General features: G+C 35.2%; 1 protein-coding gene across 4 annotated transcripts in view; it reads left to right on the forward strand.

Moving 5' to 3' along the window:
- The window catches only part of UBE3A (ubiquitin protein ligase E3A), a 100340-nt gene that overhangs the window by 19186 nt on the left and 59077 nt on the right, over positions 1–22077 (forward strand). The window contains exons 2-4 of one of the 4 annotated variants that reach the window (XM_039218638.1): positions 6835–6898; positions 9050–9169; positions 12416–12460. In XM_039218638.1, the coding sequence (XP_039074569.1) occupies positions 9150–9169; positions 12416–12460 (65 nt within the window). In that variant the 5' untranslated portion in view covers positions 6835–6898; positions 9050–9149. Of the gene's footprint in view, positions 1–6834; positions 6899–9049; positions 9170–10663; positions 10847–12415; positions 12461–22077 lie in introns of those variants that run through there. The other 3 variants (XM_039218639.1, XM_039218642.1, XM_039218640.1) reach the window with 3 other exon arrangements.

A 22077-nucleotide genomic window follows, 5' to 3' on the forward strand; every position in this document is an offset into this window, starting at 1 on the left:
TGACGTGTTTCTCTTTGAGCCTTTGTTTCTGATGAGAAGTCTGTAGTTCCGCTTCTCTTTTTTCTCCTCTGTACATAATGTCTTTTCTCTCTGGCCCCTTTTTTAAGATTTTCTCTTTTTTAATTTTTTTAAAATGTTTTATTTATTTCTGAGAGAGAGAGAGACACACACAGCATGAGCAGGGGAGCATCAGAGAGAGAGAGGGAGACAGAGAATACAGAGCAGGCTCCAGGCTCTGAGCTAGTAGTCAGCACAGAGCCCGACGTGGGGCTTGAACCCACGAACTGTGAGATCATGACCGCAGCCGAAGTCAGATGCTCAGCTGACTGAGCCACCCAGGAGCCCCAAGATTTTCTCTATATCACTGGTTTCCTTTGTGACTATCTTGCTTGGGATTTGTTGAAATTTTCTTTTTTTGATGTTTTTTTTTGGTCTGGGCATTTATGTTTTCATCACATTTGAAGAAATCAGCTATTATTTCTTTTTTGTATTTTTATTCTTTATTAATTATTATTTTTAGGTTTGTTTATTTTGAGAGAGGGAGAGAGAGAATCCCAAGCAGGCTCTGTGAGTGTGGGGCCCATTGCAGTGCTTGATCCTGCAAACTGTGAGATCATGACCTGAGCCAAAATCAAGAGTCGGGACGTTTAACTGACTAAGCCACCGAAGCGCCCCTCTTCTTTGTATTTTTATTATTTATTTATTTATTTTTTTAAAATGTTTCTTATTTTATTTCTAGGAGAGAGAGAGACAGCGTGAGCAGGGGAGGGTCAGAGAGAGAGGGAATCACAGACTGAAACAGGCTCCAGGCTCTGAGCTGGCAGTCAGCACAGAGCCCAACACGGGGCTCGAACCCACGAACCGCGAGATCACGACCTAAGTGAAAGTCGGACGCTTAACCGACTAAGCCACCCAGGCGCCCCAACTTCTTTGTATTTTTAAAATAACTTCTCTTCCTCTTTTTCCTGGGACTCCAGTTACAGGTGTGTTAGACCATTTGATACTGTTTTCAGGTCAGAAATTTTAGTTTCTAAAATTTCCAATTGATTTGTTTTTGTGTTTTCCATATGTATATTCATGTGGCCTTTGAATTTTTGAGTCTATTTATAATAGTATTTGAGAGTCTTTACCTACTGGTTCAATCAGTTCTTTCATTCCAGGGTCCATTGACCGGTTTTTCTGTAGATTCTAGGTCATATTTTCCTTTCGCATATTAATTTCTTATTGGATGCTGGACATTGTAATAATCTATTGTTGAGGGACTGGATTTTGTGTCTTTTATTTTTTTTAACTAAAAAATTTTTTTTAATGTTTCTTTATTTTTGAGAGAGAGAGAGAGCAGGAGAGGGGCTGAGAGAGAGGGAGACACAAAATGGGAAGCAGGCTCAGGCTCTGAGCTGTTGGCACAGAGCCTGATGCAGGGCTCAAACTCACGAACCGCAGATCATGACCTGAGCTGAAGCCGGACGCTTAACTGAGTGGGCCACCCAGGTGTCCCTAAAATAAACTTTAAAAAAAGTTTATTTATTTTGAGAGAGAAGGATAAAGAATCCCAAGAAGCCTCCACTCTGTCGATGCAGAGCCAGATGCAGGGCTTGATCCCACGAACTGGGATATCATGACCTAAGTTGAAACCAAGAATCAGACGCTTAACTGAGCCACCCAGGTGCCCCTAAATTACTCTTTTGATTGAAATACAATATACAGACAGAAAAGTGCACGTAAAATGTACACATAGCTTATTGACCTTTCATATGTTTAGCCAGAATTCAGATCAAGAAATGACAGCAGCAGCTTCTCTGAAACCCCTTATACTTTTCATTACCTTCTCTCCTTTCCCAGAAGCTACCATCTTGACTTAGAATAGAATAGACTAGATTTGCTTGTTTTTATGCTTTATATAGTTAGAATCTATCACACTAGTTAGTTGTGTCTTGCTTCTCTTCCTTAACATATTTTTGGGATTCATCCACATTGCTTATTGTGTCGTTGGTAGTTGATAATAGTTGTTTATAGTATTCTAGTTTAGGGATATGCCATGGTTTATTCATCTTGCTGTTGATGGACCGATAATTCAGTCACTTTTAGTTTGGGACTACTAAGAGTATTGCTACTCTACACATTCCACTAAATACATGCTCATTTGTTTGTATACTTGGGAGGAGAATTTTTAAGTCCTAGAGTATGCCTATATTTAGTTTTAGTAAACACTCCAATTTTTTTAAGAGTTGTACTGATTTTAATTATACTGTTTACTATCTTATGGTTTAATCTCTGGTAAAACAAATTTCTTGGGAAAACAAGACATTCTTCTATTAGAAAATGGGATTTTTTTGGTAATTTTGGTATGTTTGGTCTTCAACATTTTTATTAAATTGGCAGTGGATTAAATTTGCATTGATTGGGAAGAAATGATACTCTTTGTTTATACATGAATTCCATTTGGAACTAGTGCAAAATTCTTCCTCAAGCAGTGGATCCTGATTTTTTTTTTTTTTTTTTTTGGCAGAATGGAGGTATGGTGTCAAGAGAACATAGTTTCCATTACTGTGTAAATAAAAATATGGATAAGCTGAGTCCTACCATGAGCAAGTTTAAAAGTACAGGCACTGACAAATGTACATAGATAGCTATAATTTAAGGTAGAAAATAATAAATATAAGATAGAAATTAAAAAGTTACTTAAAATGGTATTAGATGTAGTAAGACCCAAAAACAGTGGGCATTTACAGAAGAGCTTAGAGAACCCTATGAGATACAACCTTTAGAATGAAAAGTTTTTAACAGGGTATGGTAGATTGCTGGGGGATGGAGGTTAGCAAAGGATAGGGAAGTATTTCTGAGTGAAATGTCCTGAGAAATAAAAACGTGGAAGTCAGAAATAAAGATGGTCACTATGTAATAACCAGTAATCCAGTGATGGGACTAGATAATCAGGTACCTGGTAATTATATAGTGGGCAGTAAGTGTTGTATGAATGGATAGGTGGAGTTTGAAATTTATTCTGTAGGCTTTGGGAAAGCATTGAATATTTTGAGCTTCAGAGTGATATAGTCAGTGTTGGGGTTTTAGCAAGATATTCTAGCAGAGGGACTAAAAGATAAAGGCAAATGGGATGAAGTAATGAGTGTCTGTACTCTTGATATGCAGGGGGCAAAAAAGAAAACGAGATATTACAAAGATAGAGTTTATACAATTTGTTCATAAGTTAGAAATGTGGTACACAGGAATGAGCATTGTCTTTAGAAACAGACAACTTGGTTTTCAGTCACAATCTTTTATTTAGTAGTAAAAGGACCTAAGGCAAGTCCTCTAACAGAAAACTTCCTCTTTTGTAAGATGATTATTCTGCGAACATCTTCAAGAACTAAAAGTATAAAAATGAATGATCCAGAGTCTGGACTGGCATATTTCGGTCAAATTTTATATAGTTTGATCTGAAATGTTTGGGAAATTTGGCTTTACTCTGAAAGCAACTAAAAGCCAGCAAAGGAAGAATTGGGGTAGTTTTGGAATATGGGGGATTTCTGATGTAGAAGTAGTAGCATTGGGTGAGCAGTTTTCTGTACTAGGAAAGAAGGAGCCTTCTTCTAAAGTTATTTTTAAAATATGACTCAGGGGCACCTGGGTGGCTCAGGCAGTTGTGTCTAACTTTGGCTCAGGTCATGATCTTATGGTTTGTGAGTTCGATCCCCACGTCAGGCTCTGTGCTAACAGCTCTGAGCCTGGAGCCTGCTTTGGATTCTGTGTCTCCCTCCCCTTCTCATGTTCCGTCTCTCTCAAGAATAAACATTTAAAAATTAATAATAAATAAATTTTCCATAATTTTCCAATTTGGGAGACTGAGCTGATAGAGCCACTATTACCTCACAGGGTTTTTCTTAATATTTGTGATAAATTTTGCTTATGCCTCAGAGCGTAGTTTATATGTCACTTCATGAAGAATGCCTTCCCTATTTTCCTAGATTGTCAGAACTCTGTATGCACTTACCACATCCTGTGTTTCTCCTTTACAACACAATTATGCATTGCAATTACGTTATTTATTGTGGTTTTTATTATTTGTGCCCATTTTGCCCATCACATGAGGACAAGAGATTATGTCTAGTTTCTTTACCACTGTGTCTTTATCCACTTGATATGCACTCAAAATCTACTACACTTTTTTTTTGAGATACAAGTGACGTATAACATTGTATTAATTTCAGTTAATAGACATTTTTTGAGTGATTAAGAATTTGAAGGTTAACAAGTTTCAACCCACACAGTGGTTAGGCTTAATAAAATGAAAGGGAGAAAATAAAGAATGGCAGCAATTTTTTCATTCTGTAGCTAGAAGGACAGCAGGATTAGGCACGTTGGAGTGAGTTTTTGGGAAATAAGAGTTTAATTATACGCTAATGATACATTGGAGTGTATGTGTATCAGTGGTAATTGAGAGTAGCAGGCTTACAACTTGAGAGATAAAGACTCAAATATATAGTGTTAGGGATCCTAAGTATAGAGATGCTATAGAAATGGATGGCATTGCACAGGGAATTAATTTAGGTTAAGAAAAGGGGCTAGTGTAGGAAACTTGAAGAGTGACCAAGAATGAGGGATAGGAAGATGAACTAGTAGAAGACCTAGTTGCTGTCACAGGTAGAAGAATGTAGTTGGGTACAACATAATGGAAGCCAGTGGAGATGAGGAGTACTGGTATGGAGCACTACAGAAACAAATGATTAGAGGCCATAGGATTTAGAATACACAGCAATGATGATCACTTCTATAAGAAAAATGTCAATAGGTAGAAGGTTTTGTATATAAGCAGTTGAAGTAATGGTTTTCAGGTCTTTCAAGCAGTTAAAGGGAGGAGTATAAGGTACTCAGGGGTTAATGGAGTTGAGGGGATTATGTGGAGTGTACTATGTGAAAGCAGTATTTAAACATTCTGACAACAGAATGGATGAGGAAAGTCTTTAGTCAGTTGTGAAATTTATAAATTTACAAAGCTTAATTGTGTCAACAAGTAGCTTTACCCACAAATTTAAGACATCATAACCATGGTTGAAAGGAGAAGAGAAGTGGTGAGGGAACCCAACAAAAAATGATAGAAAAGGTAGTCTGTGAAGGTTTGAAGTGAAGGAAATAGGCTATTGAAGAGGAGATGAAGGACATAACAAATGTAGTAATAATATATAGACTTGTATACATGTGTTGTTCATATATTGAGTGTGAGAACAGATGGACCATTTTAGGAATAAATGAAAATATTAGAGGGGCAGATGAATGTAGATGGATAAAGGGTAGATTGCATTTTTATTCTTAGATTATTAGACTGGGCTTTCTGTTGGAGAGGGACACAGATATAAATAAAATAAACGCACTAGGTCTGGTATTAGGGTACTAATGGTTAAATTTGCAAAAAGACTGTCATTTCTGGTGCTTACAGTTTCTCTTATCCTGTATCACTCTAGATTTGGTATATTTCCCTATGATTGTGTATTTCCAATCTTCTGAAGCACGGTATTTCAGATTGGGATCTGTGTATCACCTGAAATGTATGTTAAAAATACAGACTCATGCCCCTCCACTTTGTGCACTGAACACCGTCTGAAAGTAAATATGAAATATCCATTTTTTACTGATTTCCCCAGTGGATTCTATTGTTGAATAGATTGAGACTTGGTTCTCTAAGGTCTTAAAACTTAGTTAATAAAAAACATATTTATATGCCATGTATTCATTTTTTTTAATCATCAGCCTATAACGCTGGGTGTCTTTTTAAAATTTTAAGTATATTTATTTTATTTTGAGAGAGAGAGAGCACAAGTGAGCAGGGGAGGGGCAGAGAGAGGGAGAGAGAATCCCAGTGAGCCCCTGGGCTGACATCAAGTAGCTCCATGGGGGACTTGATCCCACAAACTGAGATGATGACCTCAGCCAGAATCATTGGATGATTAACTGAATGAGTCACCCTGGCCTGCCCCATCCTCAGCCCCCTGTGGGTTTCCTAATTAATCTTTGGTAGTTGGTTTCTTCATATATGGTCAAAGGAATGATTTAAAAGACTGCAGTTCTTATTCTACTGAGAAATGCCAATGAGTTAAGAATTTACAGTGGTTATTTGGGTGCATGTTTTAAGCTCAGAATTTTTTTTTGATGGGGTCAAGTTATTTTGTCTTTTTTTGGAGGAGTTAAGTTTTGATAGACATGTTACATGTTTGATTTAAGAAATAATCATTGCTCCCATGTATTGAGCTCCTTTTTTTGTGCCAGGTAGCATTGTCCTATATACTTAATAAAAACATTTTTTTTTTAAAACTCACAACAACCTGATGCCTGAGACTCAGATATGAAAGAAGCTGTCCAAGTCTGCAAGTCTAGGGGGTAGTAGACAGATGTTGGTAAATGTACCTAACAGAGCTACATATTATGAGCATCTGCTGTGTTAGGTACATTTACTTACAGCTAAATTGCTATAGGTATCTGAAGGAATCAGAGGCATATAGTCAAACAGTTTTCATGTATTCAGCCCTTTTGGAGGGAGGGAAGAATAAAGAAAATGGCAAGCTCTAAGCTCTGTGGATGAATATTGGAATCATGGCCCTGCAGCTGAAAGCACTCAGGCAACAGGGCCTGTCTAACTACCTTTGCATGCATCCTGGCAATAGCATTAAGGATTGCACTTAAAATATGACTCATTAAGTCATATAATATTAAGGCAATAGCACTTGTTTCTTGGTATGTTTTTGGATATTCGTAAATATTACAAAAAGTGAACTTGGGAAATTTTTTTTTTAGTTTATCCAGTTGTGTGAAAAGAATTGAGTGAGGTGTTTTATATTTTAGGTTAAAAATCTGTAAGAACCTGATTTTAGAAATCACCAGCTCTTCAGAAGTTTGGCGAAATATGGTATGTTTCTGTTTTATTTTTTGAAATTCAAAATTGCATGCATATCTTAATGTCATAGTTAGAATAAGGACAAATATGTTCAGCAAATTTGACTGCCCGCCATTTTTAAAGCATTGGGCTAGGTGCTAAATCACAATGCTACCAGGTAGACTATAAGGGACATAAGTGAGATTCTGAAAAAGTTAGAAGAGGTTATTATGCTGTGAGAAGTGAAATCTTATGCATGAGAAGATTGAAGGAGGCAGGTTTGGCTGTTAGGTTGTGAGTTAATAATAGCTTCCATTTGTTAAGCTCTTACTATGTGCCAGGCACTGTTTTGAGCAGTTTAATATTTTGGTTCATCCTCAGGACAGCCCTCTGAAACAGACACTACTATTATCTTAGTTCTCCCTATAGATGAAATGAGGCTCAGAATGGTTAAGGAACTTGCCCAAGAGTTGCCATCTAGTAAGTGACCAAACAAGGACCTGAATTCTAGATTGGCTCTGGATCCCATTTGTGCTCTCTTGAGCACTGGACCTCATATAAAAGGAGACCAGTAGAGAGAATTTGACTCAGTAATTTTCAAAATACACATACCTCTTTAATGAATTAATTTACCTCAGTTGATCACTCAAGAGGTTACCTTTCTCATTATTATGTTTACAGGTTGGAAAGTTAGACTTCTTTGGGTGTTCTAAATCAGAAGGAACTCGAGGGTTCCTCATTGTTCATGAAATGAACTCAACATTGTTCATTTCAGGGATGCCATTGCCTTTTTCTCATGTGACCTCAGGAATGTTCTAGGCTGTCATTAGAAGGTAGGTGGCTATGATAGGGAAATCTGGGAAAATGGTTTATTTTTTCCAGAGATTATAAGTCCCATATATTGGAGTCCTGTAAAGTTACTTGTATATACTAAGGTTAACCCTCACCCTTATCTGAATTTGAACCCCAAGTTCATAGGTTGCTGTAGAGGTATGGACTCAAGCATTGATATTTCAACTCTCAGCATTCTCAGATACCTTACTTTTTTATATTGGGTTCTGGGTCCATGCTGGTAACCGCCTTCTGAGGTTGTCTGTTGTCACTTTGGAGAGGTGTTTACTGTCAAGCGTATTTTTGTCTCCCTCTTAATTTTTTCATTTTTTTCTTAGTTCACTTTTTGGATTTGGCCTGGATATACAGTTTGGTAGGGAAATCAAATAGAGGAAAATTAGTTGCACAAGATGAGTTCTCAATACTGGGATATTTCAGATGTATGTCTTTGCCATAACTACATAGGATTAGGACACCTTATAAATTTGAACCATGACAATCAAGAAAGTTGAGGTAAGGCCAAATAAGGGGATCAAAAGATAATAGGTTGAGGGAGGAGAACATGTTTTTATATTTTGCCAGTCTCTTTCAAGGAATTGAATATTAGTGGATTTATGGCTGAGAAAGAATAGAACACTATTTCATGGAGTACACAAGGGGTTGGGGCTAATGTTATAAGATTACCCTATTTAAAAGAGTAAGTAGGTCTAGACTTTCGGGTGTGTTTGTGTGTTTGTGTGTGTGTGTGTAACTGTCCATTAAGCATTTGGCTACAATGGAAAACTTTGTGACTGTTAGTCTCATTTAAACAGTTGCCATAATAGTGGGCTCTCAATCCATATTCAGAATCTTTTATATACTGAAATTATGAAACTCTGTATAGTAAAAATTAAATCAAACCAAAAAATTCTAATCCTGGATAGAAGTCAGTAGATCTGAGTTTTAATCTTAGCTTTAGCACTAATTCTAAAATCTTGGGCAAGTCAATTAATCACTCTAAGTCTGCTTAATTTGTTTTTGTTTTTCCTTAAATTCTTACTGTAGTATCTGCCCTAATTAGGTAGAGTCAAAAGTTGTCATGAGACTCAAACAAGATACTATTGACCAAAAATGCCCTGTAAACTGTAACACTCCGTAAAAGTACAAGAGATTATCACCACACTTTCTCAAGTGAAGAGATCATTTAAGGGAAAAATATAATGCTGGAAAATAGTCCTAAAAGCATTTCTATAATTACTCTTCTGATGAATGTTGCATTGACACTTGATTTGAAGCTTTAAAGAATATTTTTTGAACAATGAATTGGATTTATATATTAAAGTGTTCTAACTAAAGATTTGTTTAATTTATTAGAGTTATTAAACCTACGCTCAGATCAAGTTAGCAGCTAGACTGGTGTGACAACCTGTTTTTAATCAGTGACTCAAAGCTGTGATCACCCTGATGTCACCGAATGGCCACAGCTTGTAAAAGGTAATTTTGAATGTTATTTTACAGCCTTTAAAAGGCTGTTATTGTAAAGTAAGATATGTGCTGTAAGAAATGAAGAAAATGTATAGTTGGCAGGAATAGTGCAAATAGTAGAGCTAAGTGTTAATGTGCTTCTCCATTTAAATATCCTTCCTAAAATATTTTCTGCTTCCTCCCCCCAGATCTATTTGTATAAGTAAATAAGAAAGCATTTCCCCCAAATTTCAAGTTTTTAAATAAACATGTTGTTATGAACATTATAAAAACTGTAAAAAAATTCTCAATGTGCATTTTAAAAGATGTGCCTTTTATGTGGTGAGAGTTTTAACTAAAATACTTCCCTAGGAATTTTTACAACTTCAGTAAAACTGGTATAATTTCCTCTCCAAGAGGATATTATGGAGGTAAAAGGAGTGGCTTGCAGACTGGACAATTATTCTTGGAAGTGAGCTTCCATTTCAATGTTCTAGCTTATGCAGCAGTATCTAGATTAGTAGGCATTTTTTGATTAGTTTTCTGTGATCCATATTAAGACTGAAAATTGAGACCCTCCAAGGTTTATTTTCTATTTTCTAATGGTACTGTATATTTTAAAATGTCTTTTCTGGTTTGTTGATGTGACAAACTAGGTTAACTTAAGTCCGTACTTTTTCTTTTTTCTCCCCTTGGGTTATGTCCTGAGCATGTACTGGATCCCTACTTCCAAAAACTTGACAGTAATGAGTAAAGACACTTGAGTGACGAAAGTAAAGCTTGGAAACTAATGCTAGATCTTAGATAATTCATAGTTTTGAGAGTCACAATTTTAGTCCTCTAATTTTAGGATTTTTTTTGGTAAATTATTTAGAATATTACAGAAATATAAGCATAATGACTAGATGTTTATTCAAACATGTACTATTACTTGTTACTTATTGCAAGAAAAGTGTTTACTAGTTTTGTGTACATTCACTTTTCTCTTAATTAAAAAAACCATTTCCATTTTGAGTAGAAAACAACTTGGGCTAACCGTGTTTAAGAGAACTAGATCTGTTTTAGGGTAACACTCTTTCAATCCTTTCTTATTCTTTTATTCTTCTGTTAGATTGAATTGGTTTAAATTACTTGCTTTGACTTATAAATAGTTTTTAGTAGCTTACTTGAATATATATTAACTATATAATAATTTGCTGACAGTTTGATGCTGATGTTTACATACTCTTTTGTTTAGGGAACAGAGATTGGAAAACAGAGTATAGTTACCATCTGATAATGTATTTAACGTCTATCTCATTTCTCAAAACTTTGTACCAGTTATATATTGTGCTTCTAAGATTTGGATTTGTTTTCCTTCCTGCTTGTGTCTTACCTTTTTGCAGTAGTATTTTAATTTTCCTGTCATTGTGTCCTCATTTTTTCCCCTCTTTCTCTTTCCCTGTTAATTTTGAAAGTTTTGCCGCCTACATGTTTGAAAGCTTCTAATCTGCCTCTCTTCCCTTAGTGCCAGCAGGTTTATTTTTTGTTTTGCAAGCCTGCTCTGCCTCCTTACAGTATGACATCTGATGCTGGAGGGTCGCACTTTCAAAAATGAGTCAGCTGGTACATGGGGTTATCATCAGTTTTTAGCTCTTCTGTCTGAGACATACAAACAAGTTTGGAAGCAATCTTGGGGTACTTACCCACAAGGCTGGTGGAGACCAGGTGTGTCACAAAGGTGATTTGCTTGCTCCCTGGGGGAGAGGGTGGAGTGAAATTTTTGCATTTGTGTCAGTGCCAAGTCACTGCCACCTCCAGCATGCCCCAATTTTTAGTTCTAATATAACTTTGTGCAAAATTGAAAAATGTAAATATACTGCAAAGAGGAGCTAAAATATTTGAGCTGCTGGAGTCCTTTTTTTTTTTTTTTTCTTTTTCTTTTTTTTTTTTTTGGCATTCTTGTTCTTGGACTCTGAATGAACTGCAGTGAGGGGTAATTTTGAAAATCTGGGAAAGAAGTGAGATTTTTAAAAGCTAAGAAATGTGGGAAACTGTTTTTGTTTTTTTCCTTTCCTTTTCTTTCTTTTTCTTTTTCTTTTTCTTTTTTTTTCTTTTTTCTTTTTTCTTTTTTTTTTTTTTTTGCTGGTGACTCTGAATTTAAGATTCTTTTGTTAAAGTTCAAAATTAGAAATTTCAAGTCAGTGATAAATTCACAAATTAAGTCCTTATAATGTCATCTTGTAAATTTAGCTTTTGATCTCTAAAAATTTTGAGAATTTGAGTGTTAGAAATCAAATTTATGTTGATTCATCTTAGTATACATTGACCAATAATACTGTTTATGAAACCAAATAGGATAATAAGAATTTTTTAACAGCATGGTAGGATTAGGCAAAATTGATTCATATCTCAAAATGAAAATAAAAGACTTTTTAGTGTAACTGCCAACTATTTATAACTGAAGTCAGTTCACAATTATAGTAAAATTTTAATATCCCAGGTTGGTACACTTTTGATAGGTAGTATATCTTGCCAGTGTATTTTCAGAGAAGGTTAATTTCATTGTTGAACCAAGATAATTATGATTAGAATGGTAAATCTGACTTAAAGTGTCTCAAAATTCACCAAGGCTATTAGATTTAAATTTGAATTATCTAGAGCAGAAGTTGGCAAACTTTTTCTTAATGGGCCAGATAGTAAATACTTTAGGCTTTGTGGGCCATATATCCTTGTCAGAGTTTCTCAGCTCTGCTCTTGTGTTTTGAAAGCAGCCATAGACAATATATAAATGAATGAGTGTGGCTGTATTCCAATAAAACTTTACAACAATAGGCAACTGACCCAAGCCTTAGTTTATTGTCCGAGGAAATAGTTTGCTGACACCTGATCTAAATATAATTTGGGACTGTGAATACCAGTGAATACTTTTGATATTGTGGATAACCAGTAGTTGGCTGTAGAAAGTTTCATAATTGTATGTTTTTATTATAAATATTTGACTTTATGAATAATTATGATTATATATTGCTTTGTATGTTGATATCTAAATATAGTGTTTACAGTTTTCCTTAAAAACAATGTGCTGACTTCTTTTTATTAGTCCAGCTTTTATAAAAAACGTGTTGAATGGCAGTCTGACTTGATCATTTTTTTTCTTCTGTTGAAATCTTTAGTTACTTTTAAAACTGTTAACAATTAAATCCCTTGTTTTCAAATTTGTCTCCTAAAATAATATGTCTGCCCTTTTTGGAATCTGGAATATTTTGCTTAACTTTCCTCAATTGCATTTTACAGATCGCCAGGAGAACCTCAATCTGACGACATCGAAGCTAGCCGAATGTAAGTGTAACTTGGTTGAGGCTGTGATGTCTTTTAAATGACCCTAGATTGTTTTAAAGGTACCATATTATTTGAAAATAATTTCCAGTTATAAGAGAAAAATACATTTAAAAATAAATTGGGAGAGAACAATATGCCTACTATTTTTCCTACCAAATAAATGCTTCTAAACTTTGGTAACATGTCAATAGATTTCTACTTTGAAATGAATAATTGTACAGTCCTGGATTCTAATGTCTTTTTGGTCACCTAGACATTGTAGAGAAATAGAGAGGGGAAAGAGTTCAGGTTGACAGTTATTAAATACAATTATATATAAAGCAGCTGGTGATGTCTTGTGGCTACAAAGATGCATAATAATTAGTCCCTAACCCAAATAATTTTTATAGTCTACTCACTATGAAAGACACAGAAGGAAATCATCTTTATGGTAGAGTTATACTGAGGATGCAACAGGAACATAAAGGAATACTGGGTTATCTAAGTATTCAAAAGGAACCTAATCCAGGTGACAGGGAAATAGGGGTGGCCAGGGAAGGCAGAATTAAATCTTGAAATGTAACTGGTAGTTAGGTAGCCAGAAGCATGGGCAGGATTGTTCTAGGCAGAAGCATGGATTAGGTTATAAAGCTGTATAGTGAGTGTAGGCAACAATAGGCAGTTAAGGTTTTAGATCTTAAGCAGGAAAGTGAAAAATAACATTTGATAGAAAGGGCCTTGCATGCTATGTGAAGGGCCTTGGCCTGTCTCTCATAAATTCTGGAACTCAATAAAGAATTTGCTAAGGAAGGAGTAGTAGCCTTGTTAGATTAGGTTTTTAATAGTTTTGGCAGCAGAGAAAGTCCGTGAAGAGAAGTCCATGGTGGCATGGTGACCAGGGCTTTGGGAGTTCAGTCAATGACAGCCTTAAGAAGGGCAGTGGGATAATAGGAATTTAAGATGACATTCTCTGGATTTAAGAAAAATATTTAGAAGGTGAAATATTTAAGACCTCAGTGACTGGTTGTAAGAATTGAAGATTTAATATAATAAGGTAATAGGAAGGTGGTAATTATTGAAGCAAGATTTTTGAGGTAGTAAGTGTTGAAATGAATAAAGGTATAGGGATTGCTTTTGAATAAGAGCAAAGACCCCTATCTTTTGAAACTAGAAGAACGATATAAAGTTGGATATGTGATGTTAAATGTGTTTGCAGATGAGAATGGAGGAAGTGGAGGTCTTTTTTTTTTTTAAGTTTATTTTGAGAGAGAGGGTTGGGGAGGGGCAGAGAGAGAGGGAGAGAGAATCCCAAGGAGAGGCCACTGGCAGCATGGAGCCTGACATGAGGCTCGATTCCATGAACCATGAGATCATGAACTGAGCCAGAATCAAGAGTCAGATGCTTAACTGACCAAGCCACCCAGGTGCCCCAGTCAGAGGTCATTTTTACCTGGAGTATTTTCTCAGTAAATTTGTATAGATCTGCTACACTACTGTTTCTTTTTCCTTTGAAATGACACTAGACACTTCTTGAAAAGGAGGTTCAGTTATTGAATAAATTTGGGAACTGCGGAATTAAACAGGTTTCTTTACTGAAAATAGTGGAATTACTTTAAAGTGGTGAGATATACATTGTGAATCTCCAAGAAGGGATTGTAAAAATGTATTTCTCAAATTTATGTGTCCGTGTAACCTTCTTCCCCCATATTTTTTTTTATGGTAAAATACATGTAAAATCTTTATTATTTTTAAGTGTGCGATTCAGTGGTATTAAGTACGTTAATATTGTTGTGTAGATTCTCTACAGCTCTGTTCATCCTGCAATATTGAAACTGTATCCTTTAAACAATAACTCCCAATTTCCCTTTCTCCCCACCCTCTGGCATCCATCATTCTACTTTCTATCTATGATTTTGACTGCTCTGTTTCATGTAAGTGGAATCATTTATATTTGTCTTTTTTGTGAGGCTTATTTCACTTAGCATAGTATATTCAAGGTTCATCCATGTTCTGGCATATGTCAGAATTTTCTTCCTTTTTAAGGATGAATAATATTCTGTTGTATGTGTATATAACGTATGTTGTTTATCCCTTAACCCATTGATGGACACTTGGGTTACTTTTCATGACATGTTCATGACAGCACAAATATCTCTTTGAGACCCTGCTTTCAATTCTTTGAGTATATACACCCAGAGGATATGCTGGGTCATATGGTAATTCTTTATTTAATATTTTGAGGAGCCTCTGTACTTTTTTCACATTCTTGTCAAGTCTTGTAATTATATGTTTCTGATAATCGCCATCCTAATGCAGTGGTTTTTTTTTTCTAGTTTTGTGAGCATGTGACTTTTAAGAAACATGTTTTAATAGGATTTTGTGAAACACAGTGTTTGATTAGGGAATTTGAGAAGACTGTGGACACTTGGAAAGTGACTGGGGGGAATAGGTGAAGAAGTAGACCAAATATTATTGAGTCGCTTGCTACTTAGTGGTTAATTGAGGTTAGGGAACTTAACATACTTGGAGGTTAAAGAATTTCTTTAATAGCCAGAAAAGAGGCATGGTATTTCAAGGTTGGGTTTTAGCAGAGCAGATGGGACGGAAGTGCTAGTGGCATGTGCATAGGTTGTTAACACTGAAGGAGCTACTAGTGGTATGTGCATAGGTTGTTAACTAACACTGAAGTAAGTTGAATTTATAAGTTATTGGTGATGGCCATGATTAGATACATTGTGGTGCCAGACAGAGGTGTTAGACTGGTTATAAAAAGCCTTGATAGGTCAGAGAGATAGTTTAGTGTAAGTGAAATTTTTATAAGGATAGATGATAATGATCAGGGGTGGGTATTTAATATGCCTATAGTAGTGATTGGCTGGCATAGAGAGGAGGTGAAGGTTTCTGAAGAAAGTCAAGTAAGTATTTTGGGTGAGAGGGGACTAAAGTGTTGGGATAGATCGTGAAAACAGACCTGGAGGTCAGGATGCCAGTGATATAACTAGGGGCAAAATAGAACCTTTATTATATGGGTATACTTTACCAGAAGAGAGGAGATAGAGATTCAGATAGATAATATGATTTCTAAAGTGTAAGTTGTGTTTGTGTTGTGTTTTATTTTGTTTCGGTGGACATTGTTTTAAATACAAGGAATTAGAAGAATAGTAGTGGACTTAAAACAGGTTTTACTTGTCTATGAAACCCTCACATAAAAGGGATGCAAGGTAAGCAGTGCCTTTTGGGAAAGCCAGGCTTTAGTGAAAGCAAGAGGTTGAGGAACCATTGTATAAAGCAGTTGAGGATTAGGGACAACCTGTATTATAAATGTTTTTTATAGAGATCTTAGTAGATTAGTGGGATGAATCCATAGTAAAGACTAGAAAAGAGTAGATCAAGCTTGCCATATTGTAGTAAAAAAGAAAATGGTAAGAATGTGAGATAGGATATGTGCCACAAGATTCCAGATGTAACTCTTCTAAGTTCTGGTTGAATTCAGCAAGCTGTCATACTGTTTAACTTGATTATATTAAGGTACAATAGCAGGTAATTAAACCTACCATGGTGTCTTGATAACGGTGTCTAAGTTTCCAGATATAATCATTGTAAAACAGCTCTGTCTTCAGGTCTGTCCCCATTTCATAAATTCCTGTACCTGTGGAAGCCATAACCAGGTAGTAGTTAAGTAAGGTGTAGGTCCAGGTTTATTATACCATAATTTTATGAGTTTTGATGTACAAAATAGATAATGAAGGATTCTTGGTTTTACCCAAGAATTATTCTAGGATCTTTGAATAATGGCAGCATCTTACATTTATTGAAGTATGATTTTTTTGGGGGGCACTTGGGGACACATTTGCATTTGGCATCCTTTAGGGAAACATCTTGGGTGCATTCTAAATGGCAATTATATAAAATTAATATACCTGTGTTTAGGAATTCTTAGTGTTGCCTATTCCCTAGGGTGCAGAAAACAGTAAAAATCTTTTAACAGTTGCATGCCGTGGAACTAGAAATAGCCTAGAAATAGAGCTAACACGGTAACCCAGGTCTTTTTATGCAATTGTATGAATATTCTCCCTGTATTTTAGAAAAATTAATGTATACCACATAGTGGAATCTTTTTGTATGTATTAATCTAGACTCTTCAGTTTTTTTAATGATTTCAAAGAAATTTCTAGCAACTTCAGATTTTCTTCCTTTGGTAGTTACTCTCCAACCCTAATGCTAAGCCTAATGCTTAGGCTGTGTTTTCAGGTGTATGACTAAGTAAATGAAACAAGGGCAAACGTATCAAGTGATTTATGGTTCTGAATGTATCAAGGCTATTTAAATAAATACTTAATTTTCTGTAAATTTTGGTATGACCTAGGACCCAGGGAGACTTCAGGCCGTCATTATCTTTTCTCTCCAGGTAAGAGCTCATATTTCCATCTCCAACTCTGACTTACCCACTGAATTGTAAACTCATGTATCCAATAGTTGAATGTCTGATTCTCAAACTTAACAAGTCTAAAATAGGTCTTGATTTTCACCCTCTCAAAACTACTTCTTGCCATCTCGATTAGTAGCAAGTCTTTTTTTTTCTTCCAGTATACCCAGAACTTTGGAAGCATCTTTAATTTCTCTTTGTCTCACTTAGGTTATCAGCAGATCATGTTGGCTCCACCTTTAAAATATCATTAATTTTACCAGTTGTTTATTTACACCATTTCCATGTCTATCACTACGATCAAAGCCATTATCTTGTGCCAGAAGAATGAAATTATTTCCCGGTAGTCTTCCGGGTTTCATCCTTGCCTCTTTCATTGTATTTTCTGTATAGCAATCAGAGCAATCTTTTTAAAATCAATTAACCAGGTTATTTATGCTCAAAACTTTTCAGGAGCTTCCTATATGTCTGAGTAAAATCTAAAGATCTTCAGTGTCCTGTATGAGCTCTCTTTCACTTGTCTGGCCTTTCCATTTCTTTAGCTTATCTTTACCTACACTGGTTTTATAATCTTGCCCTTATGATTTGATGTTCTTAAGACTTGTGCCTATTGTTTGTGACCCTTCTCTATGATGTCCACATGGCTTCCTTTCACTTGTCCCAGAGATCTCTGCTCAAATGATGCTTTATCGGAGGGGCCTTCCTTGACCAACTTTATCAAAGAATGGTTATATTCTTTGTTCTCAATTACCCTTTATCATGTACTCATTAAATCATGAGAATTAATATCATTTGACTTACTGATTTGTTTGTTGTCTGGCTCATTTAATACTAGTATGGAAGCCTAATGAGAGTGCCTGGCCTACAATAGGTAATCAGTAAATACTTAATATATGAAAGAGTGAACTGACTAATGCAAAATGTTTATTTTTGCCTTTTTAATTTTCTTGCAGAAGTGTAGGAAGACTTTTCTGGGATCAGTTTATGTGGAAGTAACAGATACATACACACACACACAGACACACACACATACAGACACACACACACACCCACCCATAGAACTTATATAGTGCACCTGACTTACCACATGATAAACCACTGCTCAGTACTCCACATGCATTCTATCATTTGATAGGAAAGATGAGCCTTTTTAAAACAAACAATAACAAAAATATTATTTTAGTTCTTTAGGTATGTAAAGTTTAATTTTGTGAATTCACATATTATTTACTCATTGACATAGTTGACATATAGCAATACATTAGATTCAGGTATACAGCATAGTGATTTAGCAACTCTTCATTATGGCATGCTCACCACAAGTATAGCTACCATCTGTCACCATACAATACTATTACAGTACTATTGACTATATTCCCTATATTCCTGTGACTTACTCATTCCTTAACTGGAAGCCTGTACCTCCCACTCTCCTTCACCCATTTTGTCCATCCCACCCCTCTGGAGCTACCAGTTTGTTCTCTGTATTTATGGATCTTTTTCTGCTATTTGTTTGTTTTTGTGTTAATTTGTTTTGTTGTTAGTTTTTGTTGGTTTCTTTCAGATTACACATGTAAGTGAGGTCATATGGTATTTGTCTTTCTCTTACTTCACTTAAAATAATACCTTCCAGATCCATCAGTATTGTCTGAAGTGGCAAGATTTTTTTGTTTTTAAAGCTGAGCCTTTTAATCACATTAGACTGTGGGGATACAGTTTGTATCCTCTGATAGAGATTATAAAGAACTGGTACAATTTCTTAAATTTTTGGTAAAATTCATCCGTGAACTCATTTGGTTCTAGCAAATGTTTTGGAAGGTAGTGCTTATTTATTCAGTTTTCATATCAGATATAGGCCTATCAGGTTGTCTATTTCTTGTGACTTTGGCAGACTGGGTCTTTTAAGGAATTGGTTAATTACATCTAGGTTATCAAATTTATGGGTATAGAGTTATTCCTAGTATATCTCTTATCCTTTTAATGTTCATGGGATCTGTTGTGAAGTCCCCTATTCATTTGTGATACTAGTAATTCATGTCCTGTTTTTTCCTTAGTTAGCCTGGCTGGCTATGGAAGAGTATTGATTTTATTAATCTTTTCAAAGAACTAATTGTTGATGTTGATTTTTATCTATTGATTTCTGTTTTTTCAATTTCATGGATTTCGGTTACAATGTTATTTCTTTTGCTTTGGATTTTATTTGCTCTTTTTTGAGTTGATTAAGGTTGGAGTGTAACTGATTAATTTTAGATCTTTTTTTTCCTAATGCATCCAGTGTTAATACATTTCACTTTAAGCACTATTTTTGCTGCATTCCACAATTTTGATAAATTGTGTTTTCATTTTATTTAGTTCAAAAGAGTTTGTAGTTTCTGTTTAGATTTCTTTGTTGACTTTAATCTCCGTGTGTTTTGAGATTTTCCAGTTATCTTTCTGTTACTGATTCTGGCTTAATTCTGTTGTAGTGTAAGAGTAGACATTGTATGATTTCTATTATTTTAAATTTGTTAAGGTATATCATATGGCCCAGAATGTGATATATCTTGATGAATTTTTTTGTGTGAGCTTGAGAAAAATGTTTAATCTGCTATTGTTGGATGAAGTATTCCAGACATGTTGATTATATCTAATTGATGCTGCTGTTGAGTTCAACTATATCTCTGCTGATTATCTTGCCTGCTAGATCTATCCATTTCTGGTAGAGGGGTGTGGAAGTCTACAACTACGGTAGTGGATTTATCTATTTTTTCTTGTAATTCTATCAGTTTTTGCCTTATGTAGTTTGATGCCTGTTAGGTGCACACATGTTAAGGATTGTTATGTCTTCTTGGAGAATTGAACTATTTATCATTATGTTGTGCCCCTCTTTAATTCTGACGACTTACCTTGGTTTTGAAGTCTGCCCTGTCTGAAATTAATGTAGCTCCTCCAGCTTTCTTTTCATTATTGTTAGCATGGTACATTTTTTTCATTACTTTTAATCTGTATCTTTATAATTGAAGTGTAGACAATACATAGCTGCATCTTATTTTTATTTTAATTTTGCAAGAGAGAGAGACAGAGTGCAAGTAGGGGAAGGGTAGAGAGAGAGGGAGACCCAGAATCTGAAATGGGCTCCAGGCTCTGAGCTGAGCCAAAGCTGGATGCTTAATGAACTGAGCCACCCAGGCTCCCCTGGATATTATTTTTTGATCCACTCTGGCAATCTGTATCTTTTAGTTAATGCATTTAGACCACGAATGTTTAAAGTGATTATTGATATAGTTGAATTAATACCTAACATTTTTGTTACTGTTTTCTATTTGTTGCTCTTGTTCTTTTTTCCTGTTTTTGTTTTCTACCCTCTTTCTTCCTTTTGTCTTCTACCCTCTTTCTTCCTTTTGTGGTTTCACTTAAGCATAGTATATTGTTCCATTTTCTCTCATTTGTAAGTAGATCAGTTAGTTACTCTTCATTTTTACTTTTCTTTTTTGGGGTTGTCCTAGAGTTTGCAGTATATATTTATATCTTAACCTAGTCTACTTTCAGGTAACAGTCTACATATAACAGGGAATATGAGTACCTTATAATAATAATATTCTTTGCTTCTGTCCTTGTATCATGGCTGACCTTTCACTTATATATAAATATATGTTTAAAATTATACATACATAAGTATTTATAACAATAAATTGTTGGCGTTATTATTTTGAACAAATGTTATCTGTTAGATTGATTAAGAAAAATGAGTTATTTTATGTTCATTTATTCATTCCTCAGTGGTCTTTCCCTATATACATAGGAGTTTCTGATTTATATAATTTTCTTTCTGTCTAAAGAATTTCTTTTAATGTTTCTTGCAAGACAAGTGTACTGACAACAGATTCTCCCAATTTTTGTTTGTCTGAGAGTCTATTTCTTTTTTAATCTTGAAGAATAATTTTACAACGTACAGAATTTTTAGATTAGTGGGGTTTTTTTCTTTGACGCTTTTTCATTCCACTCACTTGCATTGTTTCTGAGAAGTCAGATGTAATTTTTACTTTTGTTTTCCTGTAGCTGTTTTCCTCCTGGCTTCTTTCAAAGTTTTTTCTTTATCTTTGATTATTTGTAGTTCGAAAATGATATGCCGAGTGTAGTGTTTTGGTTTTGGTGTGGTTTTTTAAATTTATATATGCATATTTTGGTGGATGTTTTTTGTTTCTTTTAACATTTATCCTTTTTGGTGTTTTCTGAGTTTCCTTGGATCTGTGGTTTGATGTCTGACATTAATTTGGGGACATTCTCAGTCATTATTGTTTCAGTTCTGATTCTGTCACTTCTGATGTTCCCACTATGTGTATGTTATACTTTTTGTGGTTGTCCCAGAGTCCTTGCATATTGTCAATCTTTGTTCTCTTTGCTTTTCAGTGCAGTTTCTTTTGGTATATCTTCAAGTTTAGGATTTCTTTCTTCAGTTGTTTCCAGTTCACTATTAAGCTCATCAAAGACAGTTTTCATTACTGTTACAGTGTTTTTGAACTCTGGCTTTGAAATTTTTGGATCTTTGGTTTTTCTCTGTTTACATAGCTCTGCTGTTCTTTCATGCTGTCTACTTTATCCATTAGAGTCCTTAGCATATTAATCATAGTTTTTAATTTCTGGTATGATAACTTCCAACACCCCTGCTATATTTAGTTCTCGTACTTAGTGTCATTTCAGACAGTTTTATTGCCTTTAATATGCCTCATAATTTTTCTAGATAGCTGGATTTCTAGATTTCTAGATACCTGATTTCCCAGGTAAAAGGAATTGCTATATATAGGCCTTAATAATACAGTGTTGCAGTGTAGGGGGAAGGGAACCATTCAGTAGTCCTTTGTTTAGGTCTTAGTCTTCTATTGAGCCTGCTCATGCCTCAGGATTGTGAACTTTCTCATTTTTACCTCCCCTCTTAAGTGGAACCAGGCGACTAGAGTGACTAAAGTGGGATGATGGAGTTGGATGTTTCCCTCACACAGGCCAGTTAGGCTTTGATAATACCTGGCAGATTAGGCTTTAGTTAACTATTTTCCCCTGAGGATAGGCCTTGTTAAGAACAAAGTACTCTGATGTATCTCAGATATTTCCTTTTAACTCCCCTGCTAGAAGCATGAGGGGATTTTTCTCTAGTGTTTGCTGCGAGAGCCTGGTCGAGCTTTTTGAAGTAAATATCACAAAATTGTGGGGGCTCTGCTGTGACTAGGCCCCCTTG

Source organism: Hyaena hyaena, unplaced genomic scaffold (assembly GCF_003009895.1).
Source record: "Hyaena hyaena isolate Hyena2069 unplaced genomic scaffold, ASM300989v1 scaffold_771, whole genome shotgun sequence".
Classification (NCBI taxonomy): Eukaryota; Metazoa; Chordata; class Mammalia; order Carnivora; family Hyaenidae; genus Hyaena; species Hyaena hyaena.